This window comes from Molossus molossus, unplaced genomic scaffold (genome assembly GCF_014108415.1).
Source record: "Molossus molossus isolate mMolMol1 unplaced genomic scaffold, mMolMol1.p scaffold_m16_p_5, whole genome shotgun sequence".
NCBI classification, from domain to species: domain Eukaryota; kingdom Metazoa; phylum Chordata; class Mammalia; order Chiroptera; family Molossidae; genus Molossus; species Molossus molossus.
The window spans coordinates 115,053,254-115,069,972 of NW_023425388.1; the positions used below are offsets into that span (position 1 = coordinate 115,053,254).

The 16,719-nt window shown below is 44.6% G+C and overlaps 1 protein-coding gene and 1 non-coding gene across 3 annotated transcripts; both read right to left on the bottom strand.

Moving 5' to 3' along the window:
* Positions 1–206: 206 nt before the first annotated feature.
* COMMD2 (COMM domain containing 2) lies at positions 207–10,431 on the bottom strand. 2 transcript variants are annotated; one of them, XM_036242955.1, is made up of 5 exons: positions 10,334–10,431; positions 10,177–10,254; positions 9,166–9,248; positions 8,043–8,216; positions 207–1,266 (listed from the first exon to the last, which is right to left on the bottom strand). In XM_036242955.1, the coding sequence occupies exons 1-5, from the start codon at positions 10,398–10,400 to the stop codon at positions 1,069–1,071; spliced, it is 600 nt and encodes a 199-aa protein (XP_036098848.1). In that variant the 5' UTR covers positions 10,401–10,431; the 3' UTR covers positions 207–1,068. The 2 variants fall into 2 exon arrangements, with proteins under 2 accessions (XP_036098848.1, XP_036098849.1); XM_036242956.1 differs by having other exon boundaries at positions 208–1,266; positions 10,347–10,365.
* Positions 8,944–9,047, bottom strand: LOC118617932. The gene has a single exon (XR_004956890.1). It is a non-coding gene; the product is annotated as a U6 spliceosomal RNA (small nuclear RNA).
* Positions 10,432–16,719: the final 6,288 nt, after the last annotated feature.

The following is a 16,719-nucleotide window of genomic DNA, read 5'->3' on the forward strand; positions in this document are numbered from 1 at the left end:
CCGCGGGCCTTCCCGGCTATCCCGCCGGGGTGACTCGGAACAAGGCCCTGGACACATGCTCAAGACTGAAGCCCCTTTCGTGTGATGCTTCTCTGTAATCTCCATGTCCCTGCACTCTCTCAAGCCGACCTGACACATCAGCCCCTGAGATTCTCAGGCTAACAGCTTAGAGTTACGTACTGAAAAACAAAGCAAAACAAAAATCAAGATTGTAAGAAAGAAGGGATATTTGCCTGGAACGTAGTAAACATGGTTTCCCTTTGCCTTCTTTATACTTTATTCAAACAAAAATAGAAAAAGTGACTGTCATTTCACCCAGATAATCAGGGATCAATTATACTACCCTTGCACACCTTGTTTACAAAGGTAATGAGCATGTCTCGGACGCTTGGGTACTGGGAAAAGCGGCCCTGGGTGAGATGCACTACGTGACCACACGAACTCGAGCACTGAACGCGGAGGCTAATCAGCCACAGCGCAGACCAAAGCCACATGGCGAGTGCTCATCTTCACACGCAGAGAAATGCACGAGCTGCCTCAGCAATCCAGTACTTTAAGTTCCTATTTATTTCCAAGTACTCTGTGGCTATTAACATGTGAGGGTTGCTTTCAAAGGTCAGAAACACTGAACTGTCTAGAAACATTCTGAATAGTAACAGCATAGTAACAGTAACGCTGTGAATTTTATTTTCAAATTTTGGTCAATAAGGAGAAAAATAATAAAGATAAGCAGTCAAAAGAAGTACTAAGAAAAGTATAGTCATTCGTATGCACAGATAATATGTACAGGACAGATTCACTTCCAGTTGATTCAATCCTATTCATACACTTAAAATATAAAACGCATCTCAATTTGTCAAGAAGGTGATCACATTTAGCACCAGGAAAGGAAGTTTATGTTAGCTTTTGAACATGACCTTGTACCTTGTTAAAGGAAAAAAGCTTTCATAGAATCTATATGTAGTTATGCCATCAATTAATTAAAAAAAAAAACCACCCAGTTTTTAGAAGCAGCTGCTGCACACCAGCGATGCGCGTGAGCCAGGGGAAAGCACCCCAGGCCCGGGACTACTTGATGCTGCGCACGACTCTCCGACAGTGGCTGGTCTTCATCTCCTCCAACGCTCGTTCCAGCTGCTGCACCAGGTGGAGCAGGGTGGCCGGGTCCGTCTGCAGAACCTGGATGTTGCGATCTCCATTCTGATTGAGGTGCAGCTTTAGAGTCACTGATGGTTTTATCTGTTGCCTGAGGCTTCTGCTTGCAAGCTTGATTTTAAATGGAATAAAAGCATATAACTATTTAATAATCATGCTGAATACATAACATTTATAATGACTTCATACTATATACAAAAATTAAACTTTGGTTAAATCAGACTTCAAAATAAAACGTAAACTTTAAAACTTTTGGGGAAAAAAAGAAAAAAAAATGAGACTATATATGCAACCTTACTATGGAAGAATTTCTTAAACATGATATAAAAGGCACACACGTTAATGAAATAACTGACAAATTTAACTACATTAAATTAAATTTCCTTCAAAAGGTATCTAAAGATGTTGGAAAAACAAGCCACAAACTGAGAGAAGTTATTTTGAAACACATACAACCAAAAAAAAAAGATTAGTATTAAGAATGCATAAATAGCCCTGGCCGGTTCGGCTCAGCGGTTAGAGCGTAGGCCTGCGGTCCTGAGAGACCCGGGTTCGGTTCCCGCTGAGGGCGCGTACCTCAGTTGCAGTTTGTCCCCAGCCCTGGTCGGTTGTGTGGGAGGCAGCCACTCGATGTGTTCCTTTCACATTGATGTTTCTCTCTCTCTCTCTCTGTCCCTCTCTCTCCCTCCCACTCTACCTGAACAAAAAATGGAAAAATGTCCTCAGGTGAGGATAAAAAAGAATGCATAAATAGCCGTGGCCGGTTTGGCTCAGCGGTTAGAGCGTAGGCCTGCGGTCCTGAGAGACCCGGGTTCGGTTCCCGCTAAAGGGCACGTACTTCGGTTGCAGTTTGTCCCCGGCCCTGGTTGGTCGTGCGGGTGGCAGCCACTCGATGTGTCCCTTCACATTGATGTTTCTCTCTCTCCCTTCCTCTCTCTCCCTCCCACTCTATCTGTACAAAAAGTGGAAAAATATCCTCGGGTGAGGATAAAAAAAGAAAAAAAAGAATGCATAAATAACTGCTCTGATTTATAAGGAACAAAACAAACCAAGAGAAAAACATGCATACGCACTTAACAAAATAAGTAATACAAACAGATAAACAAAGGTGAGCATGTTCAACTTTATTAGAATCAGAAAAATGGCAACAGCTCTGGTCAGTCTGGCTCAGTATTAAGAGAGTCAGCCTCCAGACCGAAGGATCTTGGGTTTGATTCCCAATCAAGGGCACATATGTGGGTTGCAGGTTTGATCCCTGGTCCCAGCTGGGGTCGTGTGGGAGGCAGCTAATCGATGTGTCTCTCTCTCACATTGATGTTTTTTTTCTCTCTCTCTCTGTCTCCCTCCCTCCCACACTATCTAAAAATCAATGGAAAAATATTCTCGGTGAGGATTAACAACAACAACAAAAAAAGAAACTGGCCAATAAAACCATAAGATACTGTTTTACGCATATAAGACTGGCATGGATTGAAAAACTATCCATGCCCTGGCCGGTTTGGCTCAGCAGTTAGAGCGTCGGCCTGTGGTCCAGAAAGACCTGGGTTCGGTTCCCGCTAAGGGCATGTACCTCGGTTGCAGTTTGTCCCCGGCCCTGGTTGGTTGTGTGGGTGGCAACCACTCGATGTGTCCCTTTCACATCGATGTTTCTCTCTCTCTCTGTTCCTCTCTCTCCCTGAACAAAAAATGGAAAAATGTCCTTGGGTGAGGACGATAAAAAAAATAAAATAAAAAAGAAGAAAAGAAAAGAAAAGCTCTCCATGCCCTGGCCAGTTGCTCAGCAGCTGGAGCATGGAACTGCGGACTGAAGGGTTGAGGGTTCGATTCTCGGTCAAGGGCATGTACCTGGGTTGCAGGTTCCGATCCGCAGCCCAGCTAGGGTCGTGTGAGAGGCAACCAATCAATGTGCCTCCCTCACATTGATGTTTCTCTCTCTCCCTCTCTTTTTCTCCCTCCCTTCCACTCTATCTAAAAAAAAGTCAATGGAAAAAAATCCTCAGGTGAGGATTAACCAAAAAAAAAAAAAAGCTGTTCGTACAGAGCACTGCAAGTGATGGGAATGGAAAGGCATCCACGCAGGGGAGTGACAAGAGACTCACTCTGGAAAAAATACCTATCACCGATCATTCCACTCCCAGACACATGCTCTAAACTCCTGCACACATACACACATTCATAGTAGTGTTGTTTCTAAGAGTCAAAAATTAGAAATATCTTAAATATTCTTTGACAACAGAACAGATAAATTGTGATATTCATACAATGAAACGCTTACTACCTGGCAGCAAAAAGAAAACACTCCAGTAACATGAATTGTCATGGAAAAACCTAAAAAGATCATGTACACTCAAAACAGTAAGTGCAGAAGAACACATGAAAATCTAAAAAACAGTTTACTGAAAAAAAGTGTGTAAAAAAACTATAAACAAAAATTAACAGAAAATTCAGGATGGTGGTTACCTCCAGGTGCTGGGAGGGCTTCAGATTGGGGGAAGGAAATTCAAAGGTACTGGTTTTGTGCTAGTTCTTAAGCTCGGCAATGGGTACTTATTTTTCTATTATTCTTTAACCTGAATATCTATAATCTTTTATTTGTATAATATATTCCAAAATTTAGAAAATAAGTACTATTGCCCTAGCCAGATGGCTAGTTTGAGTTCGATTCCTGGTCAGAGCACATACCTAGGTTGCAGGTTTGATCTCGAGTGGGGCACATATGGGAGGCAACCAATCAATGTTTCTTTCTCACATTGATGTTTCCCCCCCCCCCCCCCCCCCCGCCTCTAAAATCAATAAAAAATATCCTCAGGTGAGGATTTAAAGAAAAAAAAGTACTGCCCTGGACAGTTTGGCTCAGCAGTTAGAGAATCGGCCCTTGGACCAGAGAGTCACAGGTTCAACTCCAGTCAAGGACACACACCCCAGTTGTGGTTGGGTCCCCAGCCGGTCAGGGTCATGCAAGAGGCAATGAATCGTTATATTTCTTGCACTGATGTTTCTCTCTCTCTCCCACTCTGTCTGAGAATACAAGGAAAAATAACTTTGGGTGAGGATTAAAAAAAAAAGTACTACTGATATAATATGAAAAGAAAGAAACCCATAGAAACAATGACCATCCTGGAAGTGAGATGATGGCATTTAACCCAGCACCAGAGTGTGCTCTATACAGACCACATTCCCTTAGGAGGAACCAGGACCTCCTCGAAATAACAGCTGATTAGATTCAAGTCTGGGGCAGGACTTGTACAAGATGAACTTGAAACATCTTGTTATACAAGAGAGCAGATTGTTATCTGAAACTACTGGAGTAGTATCAAAAGTACAAGAAGCCAAACTAAAGAGACTTCCAAGTGAGTAACAAATCTAAATCTAAGATTTGAGGATTAACTTCATACCACAACATAGAATATTCTGACTAATAACTTCTTTCAATTAATCCTGGGTCATTTGTGCATCCAAAAAAACCCAAGATTCTGATCCCAAAGCTGAAATTTAATGTCTCAAAATAATGTGGAAACAACAGATTAATCCCTTTGGGTGAGCTCGTCCCCAAACATAAAATAGGTATTTGTAAGGTAAATTATCTCTGTAAGATCATTTCTCTAGTACAGAAAACCACAGAAAGGCAAATAGTAATAAATATGATTACTGAAAATACTACTTATTCATTCAATTATGCATTATTTATACTTCTTTTTCCTCTATATCTGCACTGACAGATAGAGACCAAATGTATCTAGGTGTGTAATTAAGCCATGAATTTTTTGTTGAAAGACTTAAGGTCACTCAATCTATCCTTCCATTTTTAGATAACATGATATCTGAAATAATAACCTTTACAGATAAGTATCTGTACCATTTTTTTAAATTTCCAGATAAAGATGATATAATATCCCTAACAAACACCTAGTAAGATAAAATTGGGCCTAATTTTTTCTCAGAAAGAAATCTGAATGAGACTCAGAAGTACTACTACAGTATAAAGAACAGTATTCCACAAAGTTTTTGATATAAACTTATTCTTAATGGGGATAAAATTCTGTCCTTCTTCTTGTAAAAATAACAATAGCAACTTTAAATAATCAGCCCTAAAAGTAACATCCTCATCCACCAATCTCAGATGCATTCAATTTACTGATACTATTAACAAAGATATTAATCATGCTTGCAATTTATAAAGTATAGGAAGTGTTTCTATTACAAAATCAACTATGGTGCTTAATGTATTCCCCGTAAGCAACTGCACAATAATTAGATGGCAATCAGCCATTCACTACCAGTCTCTGTGAGACAAACCAGTTACTCAAAAACAAAAGGTTCTGTATTCTGTTACTAGTTTCCTAGCCTTTTGGCTGGTTTTCATTCGATAACTCTTCCTCCCATAAGCAAAAGAATCCACTCCAGTTAAAATCCTTTGTAATAATTTCAACTAAGAAGTTCACGAAGTCAATTAGTTCTCTGAGCAGCCTTTTTAGCACTTAAATGCGTTTCACTATGAGGCAATATTCATTCAGTATACCTCAACTTTGAAATGTTTTAATGCAGTGACACAGTTATTCAAACTCATTTCACCAGGTGAATGAGCCCTCTTTAGAAAATTTAACTGCTTAACCTTTTAACTTCTAAAAATGTCTTCATGATGGAAAACTTAAAACAACAACTCAATAAAGCAAAAAAAACAACAAACTTCTACTGGACCCCAAGTTCAGAAAATATCCCCACACAACACACGAGGCACGAGAGGGGAAGACATGTAAGATAAGTCACTGCTGAACCTCATGAGCATGGCCACCCCACTTCTCCACCTGGTTATGACGAAGGACCTCAACATAAAGGCTTAACCAGTGAGCTCCTCCCACGAGCGCTATAGGACTTGCTGTTTGTGATGATCGAAGGACATAAACTACCTTGTTCTCTGCTGTACCCACACCACAGGATGGGATACAATATTTGATAAATAATTTGTTTAAGAAGGTGCTTACCACCACTAGCCACCCTCCCCACCATTTTTATATTCAGCAGTTAACACCTATTATATGCCAGGCACTGTGCTGGGGCCGCAGGAGTCAACAAGACACAGTACCTAGAGTCTGTGATCTGGTGGACACTATACCCTGTGTTTATACCCTTCAAGCCCTCATCATACTAAATTATAATCGCTAAACCTCTCTAACTGAATTTCTATAACCTATTTGGCCCACCCTGTCACTATTCAAATCAGGAAGAATCCACTATAACAGCGGTTTATAAACTTTATTGCATGTGAGAATTACCTGGATGAACGGAGAGCTTTTAAAAATCCTAAACCCTGGCCAGTGTGGCTCAGTTGGCTGAGCACTGTCCAGTGCACTAAAAGGCTGCCAGTTTGATTCCTGGTCAAGACACATGCCCAGGTTGCAGGTTACATCCCTGGTTAGGGTGTGTACAGAAGGCAACCGATTGGTGTTTCTTTCTCTGCTCCTTGCTTCCTTTCTCTCTAAAACCAATAAAAACATATTTAAAAAAAAATCCTGATGCCCAGGCCAAACCGCATACCAGTAAGTCAGAATCTCTGAGGGTCATTCCAATACGCAGTCGAGTTTGGCTAAGCTAGCGTGCGACACCACGTATTCAACATGCTCATTTCCTCATGAGCATGGGCCGTACAGCTTACACTGTCTCCTCTGTCAATGATATTTACTCTGGTTTTGTTTATCCATTTATCCTTCTGAAATTTCACCTTTCAATGAAGGTTTTCTGGATCATTCCTGTGTACACTGAAATGAACTACCTGAGCTATAGCTTTTTTGAAATACTCAGTGTACCTTGATTTACACAATTTTATTCTTTTCCCCCTCCAAAACCATACTTTATAACTGTCTTTTTTTTTTTTTTTAATCCTCACCCAAGGACACTTTTGCATTTATCTTCAGATAGAGTGGGAGGGAGAAAGGGGGGAAGAGAGAGAGAGAGACATATCGAGTGGTTGCCACCCACATGACCCCAACCGGGGCTGGGAACAAACTGCAACTGAGGTACGTGCCCTTAGCGGGAACCAAACCCGGGACTTTCTGGTCCATGAGCCGACGCTCTAACCGCTGAGATAAACTGGCCAGGGCACTATCTTTAATTACTACTTACTTTGAGACCATATAATATTCCTAAATGACAATCTTTTCCAGCTGAGAAGTGTCTTACACTTTTGTTTTCCAAAGCATTTAGCAAAGCTCTGATCAGCAAATGGATGACATTCAATAGACATCTCTTACTCTCTGTCACTGCTTGACAAAGGGCTACAAGCAAGAGTCTGAAAACTCCCTTTTGGTTATCTATATGGCTTTAAAAACAACCGAATCTCACAAATATAATGTGTGCAGAAGCCCGAGCCAGGCACGAAAGAACACTGCTGAAGCATTCCAGATAGAGAAAGTGAAGAGCAGCAAAAGAATCTGTGCATCAGAGGTCAGGAAAGGGGAAGGGAGAACCTGGTAGGAGGCGAGGAAAATGCTTCTGGGGCGCTGCTCATGGGGAAGTTGGTTTCATGGTTATTTTCCATGAGATAATTCACCACGCTGTACACTCACTGACCTGTACACTTTTCTATATGTATATTTATTTAAACAGAAAATTTTTTAAAAGTCTAAGTATCACTTTAAAAAGTCTGCATAACCATGTCTTTTCCCAAAATAATATATTTCTTACAAACTTTGCAAATTAAACTGATTGGACACCTTAAAAATATAAGAAAATGAACTATTTGTGAAATGGCCTGAAAAATGAACATTAAAAACTAAAGTTTCAAACCAGAGTGTGGTTAGGTGGTAAAGCATACAATAAGCCTGAGGTCATGAACCTAAAACCAACCTCGCACTCTAATCCAGATCAGTAACAGTAGCAGAAAGCCACACCTGCACATCCAGTCGCCATTCAAGGTTGTGGTAGCTGGGGGGGTCTGGTGCTAGTTCACTCAGAATAGTCCTGATCTCCTTTCTGTTGTCCAGATAAAGCTGAAGCAACAACTTGTTCAATTCTTCCGTGAATCCCAGAACAAAAACGGAGTCCTGGAAATCCAGTTCAGAAATCTAAGGGGAATTGAGTTTAAAAGAGTATCAGAATTTACCTTTGTCTAGTCATTGCTAAAATAGTCGATGTACACAAAAGAACATGAAATCTCCTAATTCTTTTCTATCTGGTAAAAGAAACAACACTCCTTAATTAAACGCAATCCTTGCCCACTATAAAAAAAAAAAAAAAGAATTATTAAAAGCCCAGTTTTCCCTCCCATTCTTCATCAAGCCAGATACTATCAAAACGCAAAAAAGTAAACCCTTATATTATCCCTTCTCTTAGGATACAAACTATGGTACATGGTTCAATAACATGCAGAATTAAAGGCAATTCTAACTTATAGTAACATGGAGGTATTCTTGCCAGCAGATTGTTATAGTCATATTGTTGTTTAATGATTATTTTTGGTTACATATGTCCCCCCTTTTCCCCCTTCGACACCCTCCTCCCTGCTTCTGTTCCCCACCTCCACCTTCATCATACTGCTGTGTCCATTGGTTATGCATATATGCATATTAGTTCTTTGGTTTATCTCTACCTGTCCCCCACCCCTGAGGTTTGTCAGTCTGTTCCCTCCTTCCACGTCTCCGAATCTATTTTATCAATTTATTTTGTTCATTATATTCCACAAATAAGTGAAATCATGTGATATTTGTCTTTCTCGGATTGACTTATTTCACTTAGCATAATGCTCTCCAGGTCTCTCCACGGTATTCCATTGCATATACGTACTAGAACTTAAAATACATGGAACGCTTCACGAATTTGGGTGTCATCTTTGCACACGGGCCATGCTAATCTCTGAATCGTTCCAATTTTAGTATATGCGCTACTGAAGCGAGCACTATAGTCACAGAGTTTAGGCATGGCTTCACCAAATCAATCATCACTGAATGAGCAGGTGCCCGCCAGGACTATGATGCAGAGCATCCATGACGTGCTTCAGTCCACAGGGGCCCTCACCATGAGCTTCGAGCTTTCAGTGAGCAGGTATGTTAATCCTTCCACACCATGCTGGACAGTGTCACTGCTCACATTGAGTTTCCCTGAGAAAGAAGAAAAAGGGAGCAAATAAATTATTGTGACTTTTATCCTTTTAGTCAAACTCTTACTTAAGAATAAATATTATCGCCCTGGCCGGTTTGGCTCAGCGGTTGGAGCATTGGCCTGTGGTCTGGAGAGACCCGGGTTCGGTTTCTGCTAGGGCCGTGTACCTCAGCTGCAGTTTGTCCCCGGCCCTGGTTGGGTCGTGCGGGTGGCAACCACTCGATGTGTCCCTTTCACATCGATGTTTCTCTCTCTCTCTCTCTTCCTCTCTCCCTCCCGCTCTGTCTGAACAAAAAATGCAAAAATGTCCTCGGGTGAGAATAAAATAATAATAATAATAATAATATATTATCCATTATTCCGTGTGTTTTTTTTTTTTTTTCCAAACACTGCAATGAAAAAATAATGAGTTGGTACCAGCCTCCCCTTCCTTCTCTACTCTCAGCCAAGCGCCTGCGGGATGTTTCGCTCTGTAACCTTCTTTACAAAACGCAGATCCCTGGGGACTGGCACCAGGTCGTTCTCCTGAGGGTGCAGCTCCCGGGAGCCTGGCAGAAGAGGAACTCGGGGCCGACTGCACCTGGGAAGCTGCCCGCGCCCCGCGGGGATAAAACAGGCTCCGGCGGCAGCAGCGGCGGCGGGGACGACTGACACCACCACACACCTGGGGATGCGCACGGCTCGCCGCCTACTGCGCATGTCGCGGCGGGTGAGCCTGCAGGGCTGGCGGGCGGACCCTGGTCTATTCTACCCGCGCGGGGGGCGACCTACCAGAAGCTTTAAATCTCTCATTTCCTGCGGACACCGGCCGGGCCTGCGCCCCGGCGGAAGGGCCCCTCGGACCCCCGGAACCCCTTCTCCCCAGGCCCACAGCGGACGGCTGGCACTGCCGCCAGCAGCCCGCCGGGCCGCGCCCCCCCGGCTTACTGGCGGCGCCCTCGTAGATCTTGGGGTTCGAGCCTCGCCTCAGGAACTCCACGGCGATCCGCCCAAACTCGGCGACCACTGCAACGGAAGCCAGGCCAGCGTGAGCCCCGCGCCCCGCTCTCCCGCCCCGGGCCGCACCCCGCCGCCGCGTCCCCACCCGAGCTGTCCACTTGCGGCAGGAAGGCCAAATGCTCCCTGTGCTCCTCCGACAGGTCCAGCAGCATCTCGGCGGGGCGGCCACTGGCGCCGCTGCGCAGGCTCCGCCCCGCCACTTCCGCCCCGCCACTTCCGCCCCGCGTCCGCCGGGAACGCGCTCCGGCGCCTGCGCAGCCCGCGCTCTGGGTTCCGGGCGCGGTGGGGCCGGCCGCCCAGCGCCCGCGGAGGGAGAGGCTGCGGGGGCGCGTCTCCGTGGGTGCGGGGCTGGGTGCGGGGCGCGGGGCTCTGTGGGGACAAAGGTGTTTAAACCCGACAGCCCGGCCCCGCGGGGCTTACAGGCATGATATCCAGCTGACAGCCGTGAGGCACTGGGACAGGCACTGTCCTGACCTTGCTGTCCCTACAGGTAGGGGCACTGGGGTCGGGCCACTGGGGTCGGGCCACTGGGGTTGGGCCACTGAGGTCGGGCCACTGAAGCCACCTCTCCGTTTGCAGAGCTTCTGTGGAAGTTATTTTATTTTTTAATCCTCACCCCAGGATATTTTTCCATTTATCTTCAGACAGAGTGGGAGGGAGGGAGAGAAACATCATGTGGGAGACCCCACCCGGCCAGGCCGGGGAGGAACCGCAACCAAGGCGGTGCCCTTGACCAGCATTGAACCCGCAACTCATGGGTCCACCGACCGTGGCTCTAACCACTGAGCCAAACCAGCCAGGGCAGTTATCCTGCTTAATAGGTTCAACTTGTTCTTGCGGATGAAGAATCAAAGCTCCAAAATTAAGGAACGACCGGTGACAGAGCGGGAAGGAGAGGATCAGATCTCTGACCACTGGTGCCAAAGCCCATCGTTGGACACAGGGCATGAGGCCCAGGCTCGTAACAAGTTCTGTGAGTGACTGTACATGAGCATGACGATGGTGATGATGCCTACACGGGTTGCTGCTCGCAGAGCTCAGAACAATTTATTTCATTTTTTTCTTTATTGATTTTTTTTTTTTTTTTTGAGAGAGAGAGAGAAGAAGGGAGAAGGAGAGAGAAATAGAAACATCGATGAGAAAGAACAGTTTGGCCGCCTCCTGCATGCCCCCCCATTGGGGATCGGGCCCACAACCTGGGCATGTGCCCTGATGGGGAATCAAACTGGTGACCTCTTGGTGCAGGGTCGACGCTCAGCCACTGAGCCACACCGGCAGAACATTATTTTTAATGTGTTGAACACAGTGTGAAAATTCAGCTCCTTTCCCAACTGTTGCTTCTTACCTGCTGTGGTTCAAACGTAAGAGACTATAGAACTGCTTATTGGTAGAAATAGGACTCTCCAAATTTCACCCTCTTTGTGTGTGGGGTGGGGGAAAAACAGCGAGAGATTTCTCATCTATCTGATATCTAGGGATTGAGCCATTGAGACAGCTCTCCTGGGCAAAAGTGAAAATTGGAAGTTTCTCAGCTGTGCTCTGTCTCTGCCTTGTCCCTCACATCTGACTAAAATTGAAATTTTTTCTTTCCTCCAGGGGGCACAGAAAGGCAGGTCCTTGGACTTGTTACAGTAGTTAAGTCTTGAAGCAGCATTTGCAGAGAGTGCAACATTTTTACTTAGACTGTAAGTTGCCGATCAGCAAAAATAGCATTCTTTCCTGAAAAAGACTTTATTCATACATTATTGAGAAAAATCCATTATTTAAGAATATTTCTCAGAAAAGGTAAAATCATGATTTTTCTACACATCAAAGATTATGTTGAAATCATGACTTAGTAAGGTTACAATAAGAAGTAGTTTCAGCCTGACCGGTGTGGCTCAGTGGTTGAGCGTCGACCCTGCACCAAGAAGTTGCCAGTTCAATTCCTGGCCAGGGCACATGCCCACACTGTGGGTCTGATCCCCAGTGGGGGGCATGGAGGAGGCAGCCAATCGATGTTCTCTCTCACTGATATTTCTCTCTCCCTCTCCCTTTCTCTCTCTCTCTAAAATCAATAAAGAAAAAATAATAATAAAAAAGAAGTAGTTTCAAAGTGATACCATTATAACTGGAAAGTAGCAAAGAGAAGGCCAATGAATTGACGCATGCTCTGTAAAGTCTGGGTGATGTAGGGAAGGTACTTGCCTGTCAGTCACACCTGGGAACAGGTCATTGGCCAGAATAGGCATGGCCACTACAAGATTTGAGATACTTGAACTCCTAAACAAAGGGTTCTTTTTCTTGTGCTCTTGAGACTCTTGTTGCAAGGAGTGCTCTCTCTTGGCTCCCCTGCATCCGCCCACATGGCCCACAGCCCTGTGGACCACACACAATGGACTAATGGACTTACCGCACCCACCTCCACCATGGAATGGAAACTCTGGACACTGGTTTTCTTCTAGCTCTACTGAATCCCCAGCTGCACCTCTTCCAGGACTGGATTAAGGGAAATGGGACTTTGCAAACCCAGGGATGTAATTTCACACAAATAAAAGTCACTCATCCTCCCATGTGAGTCTCAGAAAATTCTTTTTCTCGAGATATCATAAGGACCCTGCCCCCAGCACCTAGTGAGGAAGAGGATACCTCACTTCACGGATAAGAAACAGAGTCAAGGGAGATATTCAAGAACCATACTTCTACAAATGTTTCTTATGATGGAGTTATGTCCTGACAAACCCATTGTAAGTTGAAAATATCCTAAGTCAACGTGCATCCATATACCTAACCTACTGAACGTCATAGCTTAGCCTAGTCTACCTTAAACATGCTCAGATCATTTACATTAGCCTAAAGTTGGGGGAAATCATCTAACACAAAGTTTATTTTATAATGAAGTGTTAAACCTCATGTAATTGATTAAATACTGTATTGAAAGTGAAAAACAGAATAGTTAGCTCTGGTCAGGTGCCATAGTCACTTGGAGCATTGTCCCATACACCAAAAGGTTGTGGGTTTGATTCCCAGTCAGGACGCATACCTAAGTTGTGGACTCAATCCCAATCGAGGTGTACATGGTAGGCAACCAATCAATGTTTCCCTCTCACATATTTGGATCTCTCTCTCTCTCTCTCAAATCAATTTTGAAAAGACATATCCTCAGGTGAGGATTAAAAAAGAAAACAATGGTGATATGGGTATTCACCACTAACATACACAGCTGAAGGCACACTGGGCCTGAAGAATATTTGTGAAGTATTGAAATGAAACAGAAGATGCTGGCACACAGTACCCTGTAGAGTATCAGCTATTTATCCTCGCGGTCTCATGACTGACTGGCAGTGTCCCCAGAGGGTGTCATCGTACTGCATGCTGCTAGCCCAGGGAAAGAGCAACATTCAAAATCTGAAGTATGGTTTCTACTGAATGCTTATCACTTTTGCACCACTGTGAAGTCAAAGAAATAAATAAAAAGTTGAACCATTGTATATAGGTGACTATATAGGGAATAAGGACCGCTGAAAGGAATGTATAAACATATACAATATTACACCAATGTGATGTAGCCCTTCTTCCCTGTGATGAAGTGGGGAGAGGGGAAGGTAGGGAATGGGAAATAGCAGCATGAGATGGCCAAAGGAGAGGGTCAAGAAGCCAAGTTATAGCTGGCGGAAACCAGTCTGGGAGTTAAAACTCCCTAGACTAATTTAGAGAGTGACCGTTTGCTATCAAATGTGATATAGTTATTTAGAGGAAATTATGTGAATGAAAAATCAAGTCTAGATTCCAGATCTGACTCGGACACTTACTATTTGTAGAGCCGACAATAGGTTGTTTTTATATGTTATAAATTTAAATTCTTTATTTGTAAAATGGTTATTTTAATGACTATCCTTTGGTGCCATGCAAGGCTGTTATGATGCTCAGATGAACTAATAAATTCACATTAAGAAGTTGATTTGGGGATGTTATAGGGAGCTTTAGCCCCATGAGAAATCAACCAGAGTTTGACCTCCATTGGAAATTTGAAAAGTAACATTCTTCAGCTGTAAATAAGGAGAAACTGAGGCTTCCTTTTTAAGAATATATGTACTGCACCTGGCTAACTCTGTCACAAATTTACTAATTAGTGCTTGTTTAGCCCTAATTATAAAAAGGGCTGAAAGTCTGCTTCAGTTCTCCTCTGCGAAGGTTGGCTGCAGTCCCTGCGCAGGTAATAAAGCTCCTAATATTCAAAATTACTTTGTGTCTGAGTGAGGTTGATTCTCCTGGGTTACAACAGGGGACTTCCGGTCAAGATGGCGGGGAGGTAAACGCGGTATCGCCTCCTCCCACAACCACATCAAAGTGACAACTAAACTACAGAACAACCATCCTTCAGAACTGCCGGAAATCAAGCTGAATGGAAGTCCTGCAACAAAACTAAAGAAGAAGCCACAAGGAGACTGGTAGGAGGGCGGAGAGGGACGGGCTGGTCCCACACCCACGGGTGGCGGATAAAAATCAGGGAACACCTCGGCTGGGAATGTCCTCCCTGAGGACTGAGGGGTCCCCGTCCCACACCAGGTGCCCCGCTCAGGGTCCCAGTGCCAGGAAGAGAATCCCCATCACTTCTGGCTGGAAAACCAGTGGGAACTGAGGCTCAGGGAGGCTGAGGCGGCTGGAGCTCCAGGCAACTCCTTAAAGGGCCCACGCACGGACTTATCAGACTTGCTCCCTCCAGGCTCCAGCTGGAGGGGAGGCAGCTTGAAAGGCACCAGAGACATACGGGGAAGAACTGAGCTGTTTGGCATCGGGGCAAAGTCTTGAGAGACAGATTTCTCCTGGAAAGACGTGCTGGTAGAGGCCATTGTCCCTTTGGTGAGCCCTTCCCCGGGTTGGCAGACAGCCACCATATCTGGGACTCCAGCAACCTGGCTCACACTGGTTGCCTCGCCCTGGTGATTCCCTAAGGCCCTGCCCCACCCAACTTTCAGGCCCACCCAAGCTATTCCTTGTGGCTTTACTGTAGGATTGGCCTATCTTAGCTCCTGTTTTAGATTTTCCTAAAATCTCTCAAACAAGCAGCATCTGGTCTCAGTGAGCCCCATACCTCTCTCTAAGTGGCCCAGGCCTGGCACTAGAAGCCACCAGTCTTGGTTCACAACTTGGCTTTTCCTGGGCACCTCCAAGCTTAGCACAAGAAGCAGCCATCTGCAGATCACTCTGTAGCTTATGCCAGGTGGCCCCAGATAGAACACAGGCAGGGCTGACCTTGCCCCAGAGCCAGCACACCCAGTGGACAGCTTCAGACCACATCAAAACACCACCACCCAACCACCTCCACAAGTGACACACTCAATGAGCGAACTCAGTGGGTACCAGAGCCCTGATGAAGTAAGTCTTGCTCTGTGTGGTGGGCCCTGCACAGCTGATCCTCCAAGGGAGTCAGAGGTCAGTGGTCAGTGGGCACACTCAGTCCTTCAGCCTGAGTAAATCTCCCAGTGACATCCCATCAGCAATGAAGACTCAATTACAACAGAAAGATGTAAAGTCCACATGAGGGGTGCACTTTGAGGGCCCCGCTGGGGTGACCAGGGAGGCTGTGGCACTGGACCTTAAAGGACACCTACTACAATAGGCCACCTTAGGAAGGCTAGGAGACATAGCAACTCTACCTAATATGTAGAAACAAACAAAGGGAGACAGCCAAAATGAGGAGACAAATGAAAGAACAGAACAAAACTTCAGGAAAAGAACTAAACGAAATGGAGATAAGCAGTCTAACAGATGCAGAGTTTAAAACACTAGTTATAAGGATGCTCAAGGAACTTAGTGAGAATTTCAAGAAACTTAGTGAGAACTTCAAGGAACTTAGTGAGGACCTCAAGAGCATAAAAAAGAACCAGTCAGCCCTGGCCGATTTGGCTCAGCGGTTAGAGCGTCGGCCTGCGGTCCTGAGAGACCCGGGTTCAGTTCCCGCTAGGGGCGTGTGCCTCGGTTGCAGTTTGTCCCTGGTCGTGCGGGTGGCAGCCACTCGATGTGTCCCTTTTGCGTCGATGTTTCTCTCTCTCTCTCTGTTCCTCTCTCTCCCTCCCGCTCTACCTGAACAAAAGATGGAAAAATGTCCTCGGGTGAGGATAAAAAAAAAAAAGAAGAAGAACCAGTCAGAAATGAAGGAGGCACTAACTGAAATAAAGAATAATCTACAGGGAATCAATAATAGAGTAGGTGAAGCCAAGAAGAAAACCATCAATTTGAAATATAAGGAAGCAAAAAACACCCAATAAGAACAAAGAATCACAAAAAATAAGGATAGTGTAAGGGACAACTTTGAGCATACCAACATTCGCATCATGCCGTTGCCAGAAGGAGAAGAGAGAGAACAAGAAATTGAAAACCGATTTGAAAAAAATGACAGAAAACTTCCCTAACTTGGTGAAAGAAACACACACACAAGTATAGGAAACACTGATAGTTCCAAACAAGATGAACCCAAAGATGTCTACA

Coding starts and splice junctions, on each gene's coding strand:
- COMMD2 (XM_036242955.1), bottom strand. CDS start 10,400: ATGCTGCTGGACCTGTCGGAGGAGCACAGGGAGCATTTGGCCTTCCTG. Junction 9,249..10,176: donor GATCTACGAGGGCGCCGCCA/GTAAGCCGGGGG, acceptor CTTCTTTCTCAG/GGAAACTCAATGTGAGCAGT. Junction 8,217..9,165: donor CTGAAAGCTCGAAGCTCATG/GTGAGGGCCCCT, acceptor AATTCCCCTTAG/ATTTCTGAACTGGATTTCCA.